The sequence below is a fragment of the Epinephelus lanceolatus genome, chromosome 5, assembly GCF_041903045.1.
Source record: "Epinephelus lanceolatus isolate andai-2023 chromosome 5, ASM4190304v1, whole genome shotgun sequence".
Taxonomy (NCBI): Eukaryota; Metazoa; Chordata; class Actinopteri; order Perciformes; family Serranidae; genus Epinephelus; species Epinephelus lanceolatus.
The window spans coordinates 33,539,535-33,561,703 of NC_135738.1; the positions used below are offsets into that span (position 1 = coordinate 33,539,535).

Genomic DNA, 22,169 nt, shown 5'->3' on the forward strand with positions numbered 1-22,169 from the left:
TCTCACAAAGACACGGCGGTTGGAACCAAAGATCTCAAATTTGGACTCATCAGACCAAAGCACAGATTTCCACTGGTCTAATGTCCATTCCTTGTGTTTCTTGGCCCAAACAAATCTCTTCTGCTTGTTGCCTCTCCTTAGCAGTGGTTTCCTAGCAGCTATTTGACCATGAAGGCCTGATTCGCGCAGTCTCCTCTTAACAGTTGTTCTAGAGATGGGTCTGCTGCTAGAACTCTGTGTGGCATTCATCTGGTCTCTGATCTGAGCTGCTGTTAACTTGCCATTTCTGAGGCTGGTGACTCGGATGAACTTATCCTCAGAAGCAGAGGTGACTCTTGGTCTTCCTTTCCTGGGTCGGTCCTCATGTGTGCCAGTTTCGTTGTAGCGCTTGATGGTTTTTGCGACTCCACTTGGGGACACATTTAAAGTTTTTGCAATTTTCCGGACTGACTGACCTTCATTTCTTAAAGTAATGATGGCCACTGGTTTTTCTTTAGTTAGCTGATTGGTTCTTGCCATAATATGAATTTTAACAGTTGTCCAATAGGGCTGTCGGCTGTGTATTAACCTGACTTCTGCACAACACAACTGATGGTCCCAACCCCATTGATAAAGCAAGAAATTCCACTAATTAACCCTGATAAGGCACACCTGTGAAGTGGAAACCATTTCAGGTGACTACCTCTTGAAGCTCATGGAGAGAATGCCAAGAGTGTGCAAAGCAGTAATCAGAGCAAAGGGTGGCTATTTTGAAGAAACTAGAATATAAAACATGTTTTCAGTTATTTCACCTTTTTTTGTTAAGTACATAACTCCACATGTGTTCATTCATAGTTTTGATGCCTTCAGTGAGAATCTACAATGTAAATAGTCATGAAAATAAAGAAAACGCATTGAATGAGAAGGTGTGTCCAAACTTTTGGCCTGTATTGTATATATATATATATATATATATATATATATATATATATATATATATATATATATATATATATATATATATATATTATATATATAGTTTTGTGTATACCACCTGTCCTGGACCTGCAGTCTAACCCTCTCACTTGTTGCCATGACAGCTGTACTGTCTCTTTAAGAGACCCGGAAACGGTTCCCTCCTGTGTGTTCACTGGTCGCGGGGCCCAAACAGACAGCTGAGCTCCCTCCTGGAGATGATATCCCATCGTGCTATCTGGGCTTTTCGAAGCAGTGCGAGGTGCTGGCGACACCGGGCTGTTCTCAAAGCGGCTCTGGAGGCCTCGGACGTCAGCGGCTGGCGTTGGTATTCGACCCCAGGTCGTCGCGGTGTCACGGCAATGGAGGAGATCCTGGCGAGGGTCGTTGCACCTTTACCCACATACGAGACGAGAGACAAGTACCCTCCTCCTCCTGAATCGAACAGCTTGGAGTTCATGCACTTCTACGGCAGTCTGGACAAGGAAGACAAACTCGGCTTCCTGACGAAGCTGTCACAAGACTTCGGAGTGGACCATAAAAGCGTTTCAGAGATGGCCATGAGGCTGTTGGACACACAGCTACGAGACGTGGCGACCATTTTGCAGGTTGAAGACAGGCTGCGGTACGGCTTGACTCCCCGTTATAAACAGTTGCTTAATCATATAAGCAGGGTCGAGGGAGGAGTGAAGTTTCTGGTGGACCTCCGAGCCGACGTGCTTGAAATAATCTCATCCAAAGCTAGTGAGAGCCCTCACATCAGGGTAAATCTTCTGTTTACATTTTCTACGGGTGCTCGCTTGAGTCAAGCAGTGCCGTGCGCGTTTAAGCGTTTGACATGTTTCCTGAACAGCTGAACCTCGGTAGCCTAATTTAGAGACGGTGTATGTGGTGGGTTATTCCTGTTATGTAGCAACATTTCTTTCCACTTAACTTTTACCAAAATAGCACCGTGTGTCCAGTGCAAAGCTTCAAACTTCTACAAGGACAAAAACCATTAAAATAAAAACTACTCAAAATATTATTACATTTTGACCATTTTCATTATGTACTGTGCGTCCCTGAAGTCATTTTCCACTTCCATAACACTGTTAGTTACTAGTTTCTCACCTTCCACAAAAAATACAATTTCATTGAGAGAATTTTCAAGAGGAGACGTACTATTTGTTAAGAGAACTCAAAAAAGTAAAGAAGGGAGAGCATTAACTTTAACTTATCCTGCTTCATCTGATTGCCACACTGTTAAATTTCCACACTGTTAGGCTGAATTACAATTTGTTTACAGGGAGGACAATCTATTTTAGACCAGTGTTGTTAATTCTCTTGGCGATGGTCCAGAGGTACCAAAATGTTAATAAAAACAATGAATTGTGAAGCTGCTTGAGAGAAGTGTACAGGATCTTATTTTCAAGGCTAAATTATGATACAGAAACATTATAATACAATCAGGAAAAAATCCAACTTTTCTTCAAAAGTTATGAGGCCAACATGTTGCTGCATAACAGGAATGACCCTGGTGTATTTTAACAGTATTAACAGTGTAGCTGCTTACACAACTCACCCCACACCGAGGCACAAACTGCACTCCTTGCTCCCATCACGTGGCTCACATTTCCTCACAGCTTGAGTGCCAATGACCTCTGCCACAGTTTACCTTCCTTACCAAACTAGAGGAACTAAATATGTTTTGTTTTCTTATTTCCTCATAGCTTAAGGTGTTTTTGCAAATAGATAACACCAAGCATGTTTGGCATGAGACAGTCAAGCTCATTTTCGGGGCTTTCTTCATATTTTCTGCTCATTTTGGCTGGACACATGAGCTTACAGTGCTGTTAAGAGCTGCTTTCCACTGTTGCTGGAATCCTCTTGTGTTAAAATAGACCCCGTACTAATATTTCATTCTATACATGAAGAGGCGAGAGCTACTCTGCTGCAGCAACAAGGTGAAAGCGCTGAATATAAATCAGGCATGTAATGAATATTTTGAATGATTTTTTTTGAAGACAAAGTGAAAATAAAATTGAAAGGAAAAGCAGTGGGGGGAAAAAACCTAAAATGTTCCATCACACAGACATGCCCCCCATGCTCTTTGCCCCCGTAATGGCACATTTTTGGCAACTTATTTTTCAGAGCAGCTACTCTTTCCAGTCTCATTGTTCAGTCATTCATGTTCAGTCAGTTATAATTACAATTTTCAATTCAGTTCAGCACTAGAGTGTAGGAGTTTCCATGCACACCTTGGAATAAGAATGGGATTTTTTTCAGATAGGAGATAGATTTATACAAAGTACGACATGTACCATAGATGTGTTGTAATTAATACGTGCTGAGTGCGAAGAAAAAGTAATCTGACAGACTTAGCCCGTATACTAACATGTATTAAGCGCGCAGCTTGTGATAAAAGTGCACTAAAAGTTGCATACTACTTTCTTCCTGCAGGATATACTTGCTTTATTTTTTTAAGCTTGACAAAGGTTACAAAAGTGTGTTTTTTAACCATCAGTCTGGCTTGTGCTATTTATGTTGGCTGTATCTCTAAGTTGGAGTCATACTGAGTTGACGCTGTGTGGAGCGGCTTTTATAAATCGACTAGCAGCTTGCGTGCTTGAGAATGGCTATTTGTGTGTCACAGGCCACCAGCAGCTCTTTTATTAAAACTACAGTAAAAGCAGAAGCCCCTGTAGTGTGTAGATGTGGACAGAAGAAGTACCAAAACTCACCATCAAGAGAGATTCTTTGGTTTTGTGCTGGATGTGATATTTAGGAGCCAAAGCAAATCACTCATTCTTAAGAACTGGGAAAAACTTTTTTTTTTTTTTTTTTAGCTTTTTGATTTTTACTCTACAATTAGGCTAGGAAAATCTTAAAACATCAGTTTTGACTATTTAACCATGTAATGCACCAGCCTCCCAGTGTTTTTTCAAATAGCATACATAATCCATCCATTTTCATCCACTTATTTGGGGCTGCAGGGTCGCGGGGGCAGCAGGCCAGGCAAAGCAGACCCCAGACATCCCTCTCCCCAGAAACACTGTCCAGCTCCCAGGAGGAGCATACATAACGGCTGCCAGAAATAAGATCTGATGCAGTTGACGTCTTACTGAGTTGACAAAAACTTATATATTTATCAGGGGCGATTCTAGGATCAGAGGTTTAGGGGTGCTGAGAGAGCACCCAGAGAGCTGCCCGGCCAGGCAAGATAAATTTCATTGTTTTGTACATTTTAAAGAAGGAAAAGCACAACACTTTTTGGGAAAATCTGTGACTAAACCATCAACAGTATGTATGTTTCTGGAGTAAACCAGCCCCCTATAGTGAGTACCAAAAATACCAAAAATGGACCTTGGACTTATTTTTTGGACTTTTATTTGAAATGCAATGCACAACACTTTTTCAATGTTTGTCTCTGCCTTTTTCCTTCTTATCTGTATTATATAATACAAATACATAAATAAAAATACACTTCAAAAAAGAAAAGTGCTTGAAATCTACAAAATAATAATAATAAATACATACAATAGGAGTTATAATGTTAATGAACATCCAGTCAGTTAGCTAGTCAGTAGCACCTTGGCTTTAATATTAACACATGCACATGACACAACAGCTAGCTTCTCTCATTCCAATTCAAACAGAGGACAGTGGTACTGACCACCTGTAACGTTTCTCAGCTAGAAAAAACGTCAGCTAACTCCTACCTAACAATATAAACAGTGACCTACGATTAAATGCAGCAAAAATGAGGACTGGTAATGATAATAATGTGTTGGTATTGAGTGGTAGAAGTTAGGAAATGTGCCACATATCCTGGTTTAAGCCAGTTACTTACACCACTACTGCATATCACCCACTCTGGAAGGCAGTGCATTGCTCTGTGCAGATAGAGCGCTCAGAGCCCAAGTCGGGGAAAAGTGGGAGGGATGGGGTGGATCAAACCATTGATCAAAAGGGGGATGCTGCTGTATTTTTATTGTTAAAATATTACGTTGCAACCAAGTACTGTATGGTTTTCACACTTTTCTAGCTTGTTAAAAAGGGACACACAGTAAAAAAAAAAAAAAAAAATTAAAAAAATCTCTCAAATTTTAGGGGTGCTGGGATTCAATTTAGGGGTTGCTGCTTCAGCACCCCCCAAAATGGGCTAGAAACACCTATGATATTTGTCAATTTCACTGTAGTCATAGTGAGTAGCCATTTTATTTTTCAAAGTTGCTAAGAGTTCTCTTAATGCTAATCAAAATACTCATTTTTTTAACCATGATTCTTATTTAGTTTTATTTTAGAAGAGCTGTGGAGTTGACTTGTTATGGGTGAGACACACCAGACAGCTATATCATTTAAAGAAGTAATCATAAGTTTTTGGAAACCAGGAAGCGAGTTAGGAGTCCTCAGGATATAGCTAACTCTTTTATGCCCAATTAAATGATGTTTACGTAGAAATCTAATGGAGTTGATAAAAATTTGGGACATGTCTGTAAAGGGCCAACATTTTAACAAAAATACATATTTTAAAACAAAGATGATTATAGTAGTACATTTTACACCAGTGTTATCAGTACGTATTGATAGTTTTAGATTTTGAAGGCTTTGAACACATCTTTTGTGTTTTCTGGCACAGGGCAAGTTTGGAAGTTAAAAAAATGCAAACAGATCAAAATATTTTATGTATGTGTTTCACCCCAGAAACAGAATGATTGTGTTGATAAGTTATAATTTTAAGGGGTATTTATGCTTTTGTGCTGGTGATAGCCATAGCTGGAGGCATCATGGTTTCAGGTTGTCTGTACGTACAAACACGATATCTCAAGAATGCCTTGAGGGACTTTCTTCAAATTTGGCACAAACGTCCAATTGGACTCAAGAATATACTAAATAGAATTTGGTGGTCAGACATCAAAGGTCAAGGTCACTGTGACCTCCCTGTTTCACGCACTAGTTATAACAAAATTTCACACAAATGTGTAACAGGAATAAATGATGATGTGATGACATTTTATAACCTATCCAAAGGGTCAAAGATCAGCTTCGCTGTGACATCATAATGTTTGGCACTTTTCTGGCCACTATTCAACACCGTATCTTAGGAACAGAAAGGGAGACATTTGGTCAGATATGAAATTGGTGACACTAATCTTGGGTGTCCACCTTGAAACTGTGCTGATTGTATAGATCTTCTTTGCTGCCAGGGGGAAGATGTTTGTGAAGCATCCGTGTTTTCACAGACATGAATAGAAATTGTAAGTGCAACTTGAGTGGTTCACGGAGGCATACGACCGTGAAGCAGTAATTGTAGTTTGGTAGGACATGATTTGTCCCAATTCTCAAGAATGGGTGAAATACTGCTTCTGTAATAGTTGTTCTTTGTGTCCACTATTCTCAAACACACTGAATGAAATGCAAACTGCTCATTTGTAAAGTGCTGCTGAGATGCAAGAATCAAGATTACAAAATGGATGTGTGTGCGCCTTTGAAAGCTTTAATGGTCAAACTAAAACTGCCCTGCGTGAGATCATTCAGGGCCGTTTAGGTCCTCTATCATCTCTATGATCAGTTTTTATGTTTTGTTTTGCTTTGGAATGGAGCTCAATATGATTTTCAAAGCCCCTGACTGCACTATCGCCGGAGGACTTCTAGCCTCTTCTCTCCTGCTCAATACCTATTTTATTCCTGCTGAGAGGTGGTGCAGATGCATTTAATCTCAATAACCAAGGCCCACTGAGACCTTTTGTAGCCTAAAAAAGGTCTACGCTACCTACAGAGAATTCGCTCTGAGTGCTGACCACCTTGGTCTTGGGGGCACACAGCAATCTTTTCTTGTTATTGCCAGAATTGATTGAGCTAAAAATGAGAAAAGGTCATGGTAAATATGAAGCTTTTAGTACATGTATTGATAGTATGTGCATACCAGGGGAGAGAAAAACTTGCAATAATACGGATGATCAAAAGAACACAGAAACATAGAGGGGAAAAATGATACAATATGGAAAATTACAAAAGTAATGAAGTTTGGATTTAACAAGGCTGCAAATACTGTGGTTCTTGCAAGAGTGTCACGTTGAATTCAACGCTAGATTAGTCTCTCTTGGTGGGGTAATTGATTTTTGATGTTCTTCCTCACTCCCCATACCTGCAGGCTTTTCAGTCTTGTTCACCTGTCCACAAACTGAGTGGATGAAAGCTATAAAGACAAGTCAGAGACATCGTTTTAGTTGGCTCCTTGGGATTTCACAGAGTATCAGTGAGGCTATTTTTCCCCCACGGACAGGCTGCCAGGCTGACAAGTGGCATGCAGCCTACTGGAGTAAAGATATTTGGCGCACTCTGAGTTTGACCTGTAAACACTTTGGCAGTGTGGGGTCGTTTGGCCTCGGATTGATAGACTGTTCCTTGCAGGCGCCGCAGTCTCCATCGCTCTGTATAATCACAATATAGCTGTGGCTCAAGGCAACAGAGGCTGTATCAGCTCACGGCATCGGAGCCTCACTGCATTGTTAAAGCTCCAGTGTCAAAAAGTATTGCTTTATTTTCTTTCTAATAGAGTGGAGGATTTTCGTCTCTTCCCTTCCGTCCTTCCCTCCATGCCTCTCCTAACCTCAGGCTTCGAATGCTAGACCCTTCCATTTCAAAAGACTTCATCTTCTGCTAGGTCAATGGAATACACATCTCAGTTTGGCCTTCCTTTTGTGTGGGTGAGAATTGGCTACCCAAGGCAGCCGCTGCACTCTCATGGGTTGTTTATGTGCTGTGTTTTCCACAGAAATGCCAGGCTGGGATTATCAGCCATCATAGATTATTTCACCTCAGGCAGCTTGTGAGGTTAGAGGAACACAAACACACACACACACACACACACACACACACACACCATCACATAAGTTTTGCTGAACTTTTTCTCCTTTTTTTCCCCTTAAGGGTTAAATTTGATTTTGCCTCTCATTCATAAGCGTGAAACTTCTCAACCATAGAGCTGAATAATGTTGCGGCTGATGCATATGTGGGGTTGAATTTCAAATTTCGTTAGTTTTGGTTGCGGAGAATCTCAGCCAGTGGCTTTAACACCATGACCCAACTTGAGCTTGTTTGCATTAGCTTTTATTATGACTGACAAGCCGGCATTAAAGTAAGCCTGAAGTGAAGTCATCCTATGGAACAGCCAATATAAGCTGTATTTATGTGTTTGCGTGTGTGCACAGTGTGTGCCTGTTTGTGTGTTTGCAAGAGATTTGCTTTAAATGAAGTTTGACCTTTGAGGGAGGACAGGCCTGCTCTGAAATGGCAAGTTGTTTATTGAAGTGCCTCCTCTACACCCATTGCAAACTCAAACAAATCACTTCTCATAATGTGAAAACATTCAAACAGCATACAGACACCCAAGGGACCATCCTCACTGCACTGTAAGATACCAGTATGGAATTGTTTATGGCCGTCAGACAAACTTGAGCAACTTAGCTGTCAGTCAATAAGATAGAGGCTGTACGTTCTCCCAATAAAAGAGGTCTATGAGGTTGTAAAGACTGTGTTTATCCATTTCTTTTAATAGGTGTATAAAAGCTGCAATTTCTTGAATGCTTTCATGGTGTTTCTTCTTTATAAGATAGAAAAGAATGACAAAAAAACCCTATACAGTAAGGACAGACAGCTTATGCAGTGGAGACTGTGACCTTCCTTTTCTTATTAATGTGCATGTAAGATTTACCTGTGCATGCTGGTGTTTTATTTGTACAACATATAGTTCCTGCGCTATTATGAAGTACGAATGTAAGGTTAAGCTTTAATTTCCCAGACAGCTTGGCTGCTGAGCTGTTCGCAACAAAGTAAAGAATGTGGTGAATTTTTCAATTATCCACTGGGTGTTGATGTTTTTATTCTTAACTCTCACCTTTTTTTCTCTCCCAGGACCTGAATGGCACGCTGAAGAGCCTGCTGTCTGAGTGGTTCTCTGTAGGTCTGCTCCGACTGGAGAGAATCACCTGGCAGTCCCCCTGTGAGATCCTGCAGAGGATCAGCCAGTAAGGGCATTCATGCTCCCTCACACTGTGCCGCTTTCTTTGTATCCGTCAGTTTCTTTTCTTACATCCACATTATATAGCACGTTGATGGAAAGTGACCATTTTCGAAACCCCTGTTTCCCTGAACAGTGATTGTCCAATCGTAATTTTTCAGACATAAATAGGCACTTTTCCAAATGCTGACTCAACGTGTGTGGCACTTAAGGGTTTTAATGTAGCTTTCTGAACCTGAATCAATAGAGCACAGTGTAAGGAATGGGTTAAACAGTGTGTTTACTGCTTTAATTAAAACATCATCATGTCCAGCTAACTCTCACAGTAGTATCGTTAACCCAGTGTTACCTCCAAGGCCAAGGAGCTTTTTATCAGGGCTGATTCTTTATTAGAGGTGTAACTTCTTTTCTTTTTTTTCCATCTTTATTTATTTTTTAATTTTTTTTTCTGTCTTGACCTTCGCCAAAGCTACAAATATTTTACCTTGTGCCTCCCTGAATGACTATAAATAATCAGATTTTTTTTATATTCACACTAAATGAAGGTATTGGAGCCAATGCAACAAACACACAGCACAGAGAGAATGACAGTCATCACCAAAACAAATCTCTTAAGCAAAATGCAAATCCTCCTTGCAAATTGCATTATCACACAAATGTGTGTCATCAGACCACCCTTTGATATTCTTAAGTTAAAAGTTGTAAAAGTAATCCTGGATTATTTTTGGCAAAATTTTAAACAAGACAGGTAGAATACAGTGATTCTGATAAAATATCACTAGTTTAAGTTTAGATTTAATTATGTTTCCTGTTGGAAACGGTTGTTACGCATGCTGTGTTCAAGGACACAAGATATTTATAGGGTCTGGCTGTGATAAATTGTGTAACTTTTGTGATTTTAAGGAAGTATGCCTTTCAAACCTGCTGGCAGGATTTAGGGTTCAGAGTGTATTTAAAATGTATAAAAAATACAACCATTTAAAGTTGTATGTCGCGTATGTAGGTAATATTGCATGCCCAGTTATTTAAGTTTTTTAAGTCTAATTTTGAAATCTTTAATCTGACTCTTTTTCCTTGACTGCTGTAACACTGGCATTTCTCAATTATGGGATCAATAAAGGTGTATCTTATCTTATCTTATCTTATCTTATCTTATCTTATCTTATCTTATCTTATTGGGGGAAGTTTACACTTAGGTAGCAACCTCCAGTCAAGCTAATGTAAAACTTCAATTAAACGCCTAGTCTCAATTGAATGCCTAGTCCCCTTCCAGTGTAGCTACACTTTTTGAAAAATAAACACCTGTCTCAATTAGATGCCTGATATATTATCTGAAGCCAAATTAAAAGTAATATTCATACTGGCAATTTTATTGTATTTCCCATCTTTCTGAGCTTTATAAGGCCTTATAAAGCCTGTCTCATGTAGACACCTGTGTCAAATATAGGCCCGTTGATATCAATGAGTGAAGCAAATAATAGCCCGGGCTAATATTTTAGTTTTACAGTAGTTATCCAAGATAATGTGGCAATGGCCCAACACAGGTTAGTCATGATCCTAAGACCTTTTTCTCCTGTAACGTTCAAAGGGAACCATACTGTTTGAATTTTGAAAGCAGAAATCCAACTGCTTTCTGGCTTGCCCATTGTGTATGCTAAATATTCAAACAGGGTTTTGTAGAATTAAAAATGAAAAAGCTCTTATCATGACCTATGATAAAACAATAATCATAGGTTATAGGTTATAACAAAAAAACTCTTATTATGCTAGAGCTAACTAGCTCTGCACTACAATACCAGATGTGCTGTTTCCCTATTTCCATTTCCTCCAGGTGTATCTTTAACTGGTGAGGGTGCAGGCTATTTGCATGGAGTTTAGACAGTCTTAGCATGCTTTCATGCACGTAGCCATCAAGTTCATATGTGAGACACATTATACAGGTTTCTTGTTTATAACAGTTCAGCTGGAATCATTAAAAAATCATCCAGAGGTGGCGTTTAAAACAATTCCAATGGCTAACGTTAGCTTAATTAGCCAGCTAGCTACAGCTAATAAAGTCTGACCGCAACAGTGGTATGAAGAGCAAAATGAGCTGTAAATGAGAACCCTGCTACTGTCTACCTCTGTTCGAAATCAAGGACCCAGTGTTTCAAAATGTATTAATGATTTTGAGTGGTAAATTTGCCCCATTATCATCGGAGCACATGTGCCAAACGAAATGAAAATCTTGACAGGTGTAGCAACAGTAACTAAGGAGGGCAGGATTTAGCAAATGGTTTGTTCAAAACTGAAAGACTAATTATCAGCCCTCTGCCAGGTACGAGGCAGTGCACCCTGTCAGGAACTGGACTGACCTGAAGCGCAGAGTGGGGCCATACCGCCGTTGTTATGCCTTCACCCACGCCGCCATGCCAGGAGAACCCCTGGTTGTTCTACACGTGGCCCTCACAGAAGACATCTCTGACAACATTCAGGTTAGAAACAATAGCTACAGGCTGCTGTAATGGTTTGTCTCACTTTACCACACCTTGGAGGATACTTAAACATCTGGGATTTACTACTTTGTTCCTCCTCTCAGCTGACAAATGGATTATTGCTGTGTGAAAAACAATACAGAGACCTTTAAACTGCAAACCCCTCTGGGAGCAGCCTCTACAGCGCTGAATTCCTCTCCTTTGTGTTTACAGTGAGAAAAAGGTGGTTTTGACAACACTGCAATTTGAGAATATTCCAGGGTGTGAAATAGTGCAACAATAGACACAGTTTTGCTCCAGCGGCTCTGAGCTATAGCTATAAGAAATTCCCGCCTTGGCTGCAGCTGTAGCCTCAAACACTGAGAATGGGTTTGTATCTGGATGAGTGATGCAATATTTTTCTGTGACTCAACAAAAATATTTGTTTTCCTCTTAGAGCATCGTCCGTGAGTTCGCCACTCTCGATTCCGAGGAGGATGTAAATAAGATAAACTCAGCCATCTTCTACTCCATCTCCTCCACCCAGGCTGGCCTTCAAGGGGTGGAGCTGGGAAACTACCTCATCAAGAGGGTGGTCCGAGAACTACAGGTGAGTGCGGGTGGGATGCAGGATGTAGTGTGGTACATTAGTCAGCAAATTAACTATGGATGTGGAGCTAGGAATGGATGTTGCAGCATTCTTTAGATATAACTTTAAAAAGTCATTCTTATTGCACATCACTGGTTTCAAACCTGGGGATCCCAACCCTGAGGAAGGGTTGCCAAAGGTACATGGTGAGTCACAAGTCTTTCTTGATTTTAAGGCAGGCATGTCCAAAGTCCAGCCTGGGGGCCAATTGTGGCCGCGTGGACAGATGTCAAACAGCCAGCGGCTTGTCAAAATATACTATATGTGGCTGGCCACACAGTACTGGTTAATCAAGCAAGTTCAATTTGAATTTTTTATGTTCACCTCACACTGTCAGGAATATCATACAGACAGGTAGACATGCACCAAGTCGGAATTCGCAGGCTAATGTGTTTTCATAAACAGATGGTAAACAAGCTAACGAATGGCTACCTAGCAGCAGACGTTTCCTGCTAGGTAGCAGACATGGCCATAGCAAAGAAGGGTAAAGCCGACAATGAGGGCCACCGCTCTTAGGAAGGTGATGGAAAGTTGAATACATTTCCACTGAAAGATGAAACGGTTGTATTTGTCTCATTTATATGTGTTTTTGTTTTTTGTTTTTTTTTAATTACACATACGATGTGAGATACCCCAGGTGTTTTCACATTATCTTATCTGGACCCCATTCAGAAAAGTTTGTGCACCCCTGTTTACAGGGTGTAACAGATGTATATCTCATGATTTCATTCATTTCTATGAAGAATACTAAATTAAACTGTTGTTTTTATAGTTTGGACTATTCTTCAAGATATTAACTTAAAAGAAATCTCACAGTATAAGGGCACCAAACACAGGCTAAATTCACACAGCCTGCATTCCTGCGTTAAAGAAGTACCCAGAGAGCAACCAATGAGCTAATACAACAATGGCCAAGTTACAGGAAGAGGAAAACACTGAATCCATCAAAAAAGCCTGTGTATTATGTGTGATTTAAAAAAAAATACTCTAAGAAAATGCATAACAAAGACAGAGAATCATATAAAAATGTTCTAAAAATATCAGGAAACCTCAAATCTGATGCAATATTCACAGGAAATAATCTGCTCAAAATTCATCAAAATCACTCATTTTACTCAAACGTCTTGCAGTTATTATGTGTGTCTGTACTGTTATGGTTATGTATTGAACAAAATATGAAATATCCATGACATATGTCACTTAGTCAGGGGTCATCAGTTTACTCAATGACAGAAAAGGGGTCCCTTAAGAAAATGGTCGGGAACCACTGCTCTTTGTTTAATGTAATAATGATGTGATGTTCTGATTACCATTGTAGCATTTTGTGTTAATAGTTTTGCTAAAACATTGTGAAATTAAAGTTAAAACCATTGCAAAATACTGCAATAGAAGAATAACTTGAATCAAGCCTGTTTGAATTCCTATAAAGACTGTTAAAGCTGAGGTAAAGCATGAGGTCCCAGAAGAGGCAAAGTCATGCAAACACTTGTCATCTAAATACAACTATGAAGTAGCTCGTCTTATCTGTGAAGCTTTTAAATCACCCTGTCCCTTTATAGCTACATAATGACACCTTATCATTGACAGTACACATGACACGTGCACAGATACAGCTGTTAACTCCCGCAGAGCTCCTCGGCTCCTCCCCTATGGTGTAGCAAAAGTGTTGTTAGTCTCCTCTCCAGGATGTTTCACTCTGTATGACTCACATGCTGAATTCAATTAAAAGGCTTTACAGTAGCCTTCAGGTGTGGCCCAGCTGGCATGGAGTCATTCCAGCGAGAAATGTAGCCATGGCAGGCAAGATTTTTGTTTGATTGCTTTTTCAAAAGTTTTTATTTTGGTCTCAGTGCTGAATCATAAATCTCTCGCTTGTTCTAGCACTTGCTTATACACACATGAATGCTTACACACATAAACAGAGCAGTTGTCACTAGACAGGCAGTAATGAAATCTCATCCATCCCTCTCAATAAGCGCAGAAGAGCCCTTCATGTCGGGCCACTCCAGCTAGCACTTGTTAAACAACTGGAACTGTGAATGGAACATCAAAAGCCACTCTACCCAACAGATGGGAAATACCTCTTTACAGTGTATCCTCATAAAAATCAGGTTTCAGAGCTTTAAGCATCTACCACTTTAGTTATTCATACAACGGGGCTGTTTTGATTGGCGCAAGCTTTTCACTTATTGGCATTTTTATTAATGGCAACATACAGTTCAGTGAGCTCGGCGCAAATTGTGTTGTGTTTTGTGCTTTAGCATTAGGGCTGTTTGTGTCTGAGACTGGGAAGTAGGTTATATTGCATTGTGTTTTAAAAGCTTTACAGATGAGGAATGTTGTCTTCATCAAGAGGTCTACTAGCTTTGCAATTCAGCGTCTCCTCCTGTCATCTTAGTTGTCTCTTATGCAAAAATTATGATATAAAAACAGAGTTGTGCTACTTTTTAGCTTCTCCATACTATCATAAAAAAGCACAGAGCAGTAGCTACTAAACAGTGATGTTGGGGAAATATGGAATTAGATTTAGGGTTCTTTTATACTCCCTTTAGGTTTGAAAATAGACATCACTACCCTCATACTTCCATACATCATTTATGATAGCATGGATACAGCCTGAATCAAAAGTTTCACACAACAACAAACGAGGAAACTGAGGAGGTCGTGGTAATGTACCTTTTAACTGAGGCAGCATTGTAGATGGCGGTGGTCTGTGAAGATATTAAATACACTGCGTTATGTGGACAGAGAATTTCCGCTTCCATTACATTACCAACTCATTGTGCAATGATCACAATGAATTCAGTGAACGCAGAGTACAGACAGAAGGTTCTGTCTGTGTCCATACAGGTACCAGTCATTAAGTATAAATGGCCCCTTAAACAGGGAATCTTCAGGGAATGACAGATTGCCAGATTAAAAAGACAGTCAACAAACAAATTGCTCCCTCAGCTTTCTAAATTAAATTAAACTTTGTTTTGATTATTATAGTGTATCTGTTCTGCTGGGTCTGTCCGTTGGACCACTTTTAATTACCAGCCACAACAGCGTTGCCACAGCTGGTGTTGTCTTCACCTTGTGAGTCTGTGTATGTCATCAGGGCAAAATGTGGCTCTGGTCTGTGGACAGATTTTTGTCACTGCAGTAGCGTTGCAACTTCAAAAAATGTACAGGTGTGTAGTTGAGATCAAAATGAAGGCTAACTTTGAAGATGCATGTGGTCTGAGCAAGGGGGCTTAAGGTGTCGTGGAAGGAAGTAGGGAGCCATTGAAATACATTCATTAATCTACAATTTAATACATAAAAATATTTTATTTCAATGTATCTTAACCTCATCAAATATTATAAATTCCACTAGAGTCAAAGCCTGAGATATCAGTTACTGCTTCTCTGCTAAGTTAGTAATGTTAGCATTAGCTAATGTTTTTTCTCCATTAGTGTAGGATGTAGCTACTGTTACTTAACTGCTAGTTATGTTGAATAACCAAATATATTATCAAGATGTTGGTTCGTCAAAATTGTTATTTTTAAATTACATTTAACAGATAGGGAAAAAATCAATTAGCTAAGGCCACCGATGGCTACAGGCCCCCCAGGAAGTGCGACAGGCTTTGAAGCCAATTATCATAGTGGCTAGACAGTGGAATTACAACTCCCGGGTCTGACATGTGATGCTGTTGGGCCCCAAAAGACTATTTCCCATTGACTTACACTGGCAAAGAGATGTCTGCAAAGTGGATAGATATTTTTGGAGTCACAACCCCTGCGAAATGACTTGTTTCACTATCAGGATTTTATCCATTGTGTCAAATAACATTTGGAAAGGCTAGAAGAGCCACAAGATCAAATCGTTTTATCCCCATTCAGTTTAGTGGAGTGCTAAAGTGGAAGTAGCCGGCTCGGTTGGCAGAAGTCTCTCATGTTCAAGCAGCTCTGATCGTCTGAGTAGTTTCATGCCGCAGAAGTACAGCTTTTTTGGCTTCATGCGCCACTAAGCAACTTCCATAGGAGTGAACAGGGTCCTGCCTTCAGTGCTGTCTCCAGGTCTCTACACCCATGGGTGGCTATTTCACAGGTGGCTGTCTCTTGTTATAACTCTCTTGGTGTAGCTGTGTCAATGGCTGGTAGAGTATAGTCAAATACGGCTTCTAGAGTAGATCACCAAACCAGAGCCAGATTGTAGATGCCTTTTTAACAGAGATTATAAATATCTATGACATAATAATTGTTTGAAGAGATGCCAAGAAGCCAAATAACGGTCAGTTTTGACTGAATATGGAGCCACTGACTTTTTGCTCTGTAAGACAGTGTAAAGTAGTGTTTGGAAACTAAACTCTTCAATGTGACTTTCATACCTTTTTTCTGGAGGCTTTTATACAATGCACCCCATGAGTGCAATTATTTTTTTATGACCCTATTGGGAATCGAACCCCTGACCCCGACAGTGTAAGTGCAGTGCTCTACCCTCGAGGCTAAAACCACAACACCGGCTTGTATTCAGCAGTCCCTGGCTTTCTGACAGGGCTTTACCTTATGTAAAGGTGAAGAGAGGAGCAGCGCAGCCACAGAGGGACCACTATGATGATGGATAGATGATAGAGTGGAAAAGAAAAGGTCACAGTCGTGATTTAAGGTGAAGGGAGGAGGTCTTGCTTGTCTTTGTAGATTGGCCCCTAGAGCACAGGTCTGGCACTGTTCTTCATTTTTCTCTCTATCCTTTCCTCTCTGTTACTTTCTCACCTCTCCTGCAGCCTCTATTCTTATTTCCACCACCGTCTTTCCTTTGTCAAGCCTGCTTGGTCTCAACGCGGGAACACCCAGTAGTTAAAAGTAGAGGTAGGAGTGAAGAATGCGAGATCATGATACAGTAGAGTGAGAAGAAACAGAAAAGGAGTGCCAGGGGGGGCATGGGAAGCGAGAAGGCTGGATTTTGAAGTGGAGGCAGGGCGAAATCAAGGATGAAGAAAGGAAAACAATGTTGCAGAGTGGCGTGTCCCTCCAGGGGTTGTCTGACACTTCCACTTTTATCCGCAGCCACTTTCACTCCTCTGCCTGCCACATCGCTCCGTCACTTATCAACCCAGATGCCGGAGCACGAAGATGGGCAGGGAAGAGGGGGAGGATTCTTTTTTGCAAGAGGAGAGAGTAGCGGGGTGGAAGAGAACGCATGAGATGGGTGGGCGGGTGATGTGTGTGTGTATATGTGTGTGTGTGTGTGTGTGGGCATTCGAGATGAGACAGAGACATGCAGGAGAGGCGGGTGAGAGAAGAGGACAGGTATTAAAGGTGAGAGTGCAGGTGACTGAGGAGGAGGAGGAGGAGGAGGAGGAGGATAGAAAGAAGAGAGCAGGGATCATCCATCTCCATCACTGGGGCAGGATCATGAGGCAATGGAGTTGATTTGTAATGCGTCCCTGTCTGAGGAACTGAAGGCCTGAGCAGCAGCCTGAGCACAAACAAGAAAATGTTGTTTTGTGTTTTGATACTGAGGTGGAGCGTTCATCTCTCTTATTTCCGCCATAGCGACGCTGGTGCCCCTGCATTCTAGTGGGGATCAAATCGCTCCTGACTCTCATCTGTTTTCTTTACATTGTTACCTTGTTTCCTCACCCCCACCCATTTCCCAGGTTTATTTTTTTATTTTTTGTTTTCCTGTCTTCAAGCTGGTTAAGACAGGTTTTGGCAATTCTGCGTTGAATTGTTTCTGTATGCATGTAAATGGTTCTGCAACTTTTTGTGTTTCAAAATAGAGGATTAAAAAGAAACTTTTTTAACCCTTAAATGCAGTAATGTTTTTCCAAACATTCCTGCATACTTAAGGTCTTTAGAGACTTGTTCCATTTTTAACACAGCTACACAGTGAAATAACAATGCTTCTAACCTTTTCAGAATCTGATGTTGATGGTACACCCTCCAAACCCTTTTGTTTTGCCTTTATTTATTTTTGGATTGCTTATAGATGTCAAAAAATAATTTCCAGAACTTAAAAAAGGATTTCAGTCAGGAACACTTTAGTCAAAAAAACCCTTTATTTCCATTTGCAGTATTATATTTGGCAGTATGGCTCTGTTCCGGGGTCTCTTTGCCTTTCCTCTGGCCAACGCAGAAAGCCTCTTCTACGCGCCAACATGGAGAGCCTAAGGCAGAGAGAGCACACCTCTCCGCCCTTCCACGCGCCTGTGTGGAAAGCCTTAGGGCGGTGAGAGCACAACTCTCTGCCCTTCCATGTGCAAACAAGTTAAGCCTGAGGCAGATAGGCAAACCTCCCTGCCCTTCAACGCGCCTACATGGAAAGCCTAAGGCTGAGAGAGCAGCAGCAAAGACCCCTTGGGAACAGAACAGAACCAGCATCAATAACAAACAGAACTTACATTGGTAAATCAGACGCGGCATGAAAAGGAGGAGCTGGGGTGGAGGTGAGTTGCAAAATGCCTTGCAGAGGATGCAGCAACAGTAGGCAGCCAGAGCAGTTTAAATAGAGCGCCCTGAACGAGATTTGCCAATTGGTTCGCATAGAAAGGAATCATGTGATCTATCAGCTGACTTCCTTCCATCAATCAGCTGCTCCATCAATTGGTGGAGCAGGGATGTGAGCTCAGCTTGACATTGTGTCCTGCCTGAACTAACACTAAGCTCTATATATTTTGAACATAGCTTTTGATGCATCCAAGCTGGCAAAAGCTGTGGCCGGAGGCATTTTGTCTTTGGTTGTCCGGTACAGTTGGTATGGTTGTCTTTCTTTCCATACATCTGTCCATCCTTTTATCCCATTCTCTTGAACGCAATATCTGAAGAGCACCTTGAGGGAACTTCTTCAAATTTGGCCCAAATGTACACTTGGACTCTGATAAACTGATTAGATTTTGGTGATCAAAGGTCAAAGGCCATAACTCAAGAATTCATACACTAATAATGAGGACAAATCTCAATAGGATATAACAATGAAGTGATGATATTTTAAATCCCAAAGGTTAACTTCACTGTGACGTCATAATGTTCTGTAAAAACACTTTTCTGGCCATTACTCAACACCATAACTCAGGAACAGAAGGGGAGGCATTTGGTTGGATACTGAATTGGTGACACTAATCATGGATGTCCACCTTGAAACTGTGCTGATTGTGTGATCTTCTGTGCTGCCCGGTGGAAGATGTGTGTGAAGCATACATGTCTTAGAATGTGTAGCTTCTTTAGAGGAACATCCATATTTTAAGCATTGTCAACTGTCTGGACAGACATGAATGTGAACTAAAAGTTGACCGGTTCGCTGAGGCATACAACGGTGAGGCTGTTATTTTAGTTATATATTATATTTATGCATATTGGACTGTGTTGCACACAGCCCACTGTAACTACTCAGTGACTGCTCCACTTCTGCTTCTGAATGATCTGACTGATCACTTTGCATAAAAATAAAATCCTCATCTTCATTTTCAGACTTGTCATAAAAAACCCTCCAATAGACCCTGTCATTGCTGTTGCTTTGTTCTCTGTTTACTTCCTGTCAGCTACTACATTAACAAACATTCCAACAGGAAATACAAAGGGACCCATTTAGAATGTTTATGTTGTCAAGTTTGAAAAGGTCTACATTCAAGAAAGTGCTGCTATAAAGTGTGGCCGACACATTGATACTGCACCATCATGCTACTGTGACATAAACAAACCTTTTCGCCTTGTGAAAGTGTCAATTTATAGTAACAGTGACACAAATTGAGGCCAAGCCGGATAACACATTACCTGCTTTTATCAGCTACCTGCATAATGTGAAAAAGATATCACCCTTACAAACCTCTAAAGACCCCGAAAAACAGTGGAAAAACTAGAGTTGCAACAGTTTTGATGCCAGAAATAGTTTAAGGAATAGAAGGGGGTTCGAGGCCTAAAGTGTTAGACAAGGTGTAAATGGTCCTGGGTCTCTAAAGACCTGAGGTAAGTATTTAAGGGTTAACTCTACCTCCCTTCCCCTCTCATGTCTTTCAGAGCGAGTTCCCTCATATGGCCCAGTTCTCCAGCCTGTCTCCAATCCCGGGCTTCTCCGCCTGGCTCCAAGGCCTGCTCAGCCAGTACAGGAAGGAAGGCCGGGGCTCTGACCTCCTCTCTGAGCAGGAGTGGATGGAGGTGGAGCAGGCAACTGACTCAGCCCCTGGGACTCCAGCCATTGAGGCCCTCCGCAAACTGATCGCCACCAGTGAGTGGATGCGTTCTGAGCGCCTGACCCGTGTCCTGGAGCCTGTCCTGATGCGCCTCTGCGCCTGGTACCTCTATGGGGAGAAAAGGCGAGGCTACGCTCTCAATCCGGTGGCCAACTTCCACTTGCAAAATGGTGCCACTATGTGGCGGCTCAACTGGCACGCTGACACCAGCCCTAGGGGCGTGTCAAACTCCTGCGGCATCATGGTGAACTATCGTTACTTCCTGAACGAGACGTCTAAAAACGGCGCTCTTTACCTGCAGAATAAGGTCATCACTGCATCGGAGCAGGTGCTGGGGCTGGTGTCCCAATTTCAGCAGAACAGCAAATTATGAGACAGAGACAAGGATACACCCATAAATACACCTCTGTTCTGTCACATGGCACCTAATATCTTCCATACATTATTTAAAAACCTCAGCTTGTTCAGTTTGTTTTGCATATTTGACGTTTTTTCAAATATTCAAACAGGAAACACCAGCCCTGAAGCATCGCTTAATGGACATCAGCTGACATTATTTTTGGGCTGAAATTAGAACATTTCTCACAAGACGTGTCTCGTCCCATCTTCTGTCTGAAGTGCATAGGTTAGGCTTCTTGCCTCATTGGCTTTCTGGTTGAAGCTGTTTGATATTGTGTAAATGCCTCCCAGGCTGAGAGACTGTAGCTAATGAAGCACGAGGCATCTATCAATGCTTTACCATGTTCCTGGATAACAGTGTGTGTAATGGTGAAGCCGGAGCAATGAAGGGGTGCAGCTACTGGAATAAATGATGTTTAGATTCTTTCATTTGGCTGAACTGTCTCTCTGCAAACATGTTGATGAATGGGAGAGTATTGGATTTTCTTTTTTTGTTCTCACAAAGGGTTTATATACACCTGCTGTTACACTGCTTATTCCCACTAAAACTCAATACACAAAGGCATAAAATCACTGACTGAAAATATTATTTCATTTTAAATAACTCTAAACAAAACAGTTTGTTTTTTTTTCTGACGTGTATCATGGCAACTCATATTTTATACTCGACTGTGCACATTCTGATCCGATGGGCTGGTTCCTCCTGGTGCCTCCGTTCTGGTGATTTTTTTCATAATTTTGCCGTCACACACACACACCACCGACCTCTCCAGAGAGTCATCGCCGATGTTCTAACTGCTCTGTACAGGTGCCAAGCAGGGCTCATATCAGCCCACACTCCATTGTTGTGAAATAATATATCACAGCAAGTTGACTGTGAAATTACATTTTATCTCTCCAAGGAGCCAAACTTTCTTTTCGTTTTTTTCACACTCGCTGTCCGCCCCTCCCCCCTCCCTTCTCCCCCCCTTTTGTCTCCCTGTGCCGCTCTGTGTCCTAGAAACTAATGGAGTGAGAAATAAAGTTAAAGTAAATGGCTAGATTGATGGTGTTCAGTTGTGAAGGAAGGGGGGAGGAGAATAAAGAAGCATAAAAAGGACAGTTGTTTAAAGGATGCCCTTGACAGACAGTGTGAGTGTCTCTGAAGATATTGGAGACAATAAGAGACCCGTACCTCTCAGTGAGCGCAGGGGACACGGAAAAGAGCGACACTGTCACGCCATCTCACAATGGAAGCCGATGCATACTTTGGTATGGGTTGCCATAGAAACAACAATGACATATTCCACACCTGCTGCTGCCAGCTAGGGCTTGTTTTGAGTCACCTTTGCCCAGGAAAGACCAATAATGGAGACCACAGAGAGGTTTGGGTTGTAAGTCCAGCAGCTTTTAATAATGAACTTTTTAAAAGTATATTATGTCGTACAGTGAAAGTAATTACCTTTTGATAGCAGTCAGTCAGGCATTTCCCATAGGACTAAGAAGACAAATTGCTCACACAGCGAGCAGTTACAGCCCTGAAATCTGATTTATGGACACATTGGGTCCCGCTAAAT

At 41.3% G+C, this 22,169-nt stretch overlaps 2 protein-coding genes across 4 annotated transcripts in view; one reads left to right on the forward strand and one right to left on the reverse strand.

The window, feature by feature from the left end:
* The window catches only part of LOC117262684 (DNA topoisomerase I, mitochondrial), a 51,419-nt gene extending 48,887 nt beyond the window's left edge, over positions 1-2,532 (reverse strand). The window contains exon 1 of one of the 3 annotated variants that reach the window (XM_078168108.1): positions 2,516-2,532. The gene's annotated coding sequence lies outside the window, so the exon portion shown is untranslated. Of the gene's footprint in view, positions 1-1,033; positions 1,187-2,515 lie in introns of those variants that run through there. The other 2 variants (XM_033635764.2, XM_033635763.2) reach the window with 2 other exon arrangements.
* mlycd (malonyl-CoA decarboxylase) lies at positions 1,173-21,042 on the forward strand. Its single transcript, XM_033635768.2, has 5 exons — positions 1,173-1,718; positions 8,851-8,963; positions 11,274-11,430; positions 11,867-12,019; positions 20,042-21,042. Exons 1-5 carry the CDS (start codon positions 1,173-1,175, stop codon positions 20,585-20,587), a joined length of 1,515 nt encoding a protein of 504 aa, XP_033491659.1. The 3' UTR covers positions 20,588-21,042.
* Positions 21,043-22,169: the final 1,127 nt, after the last annotated feature.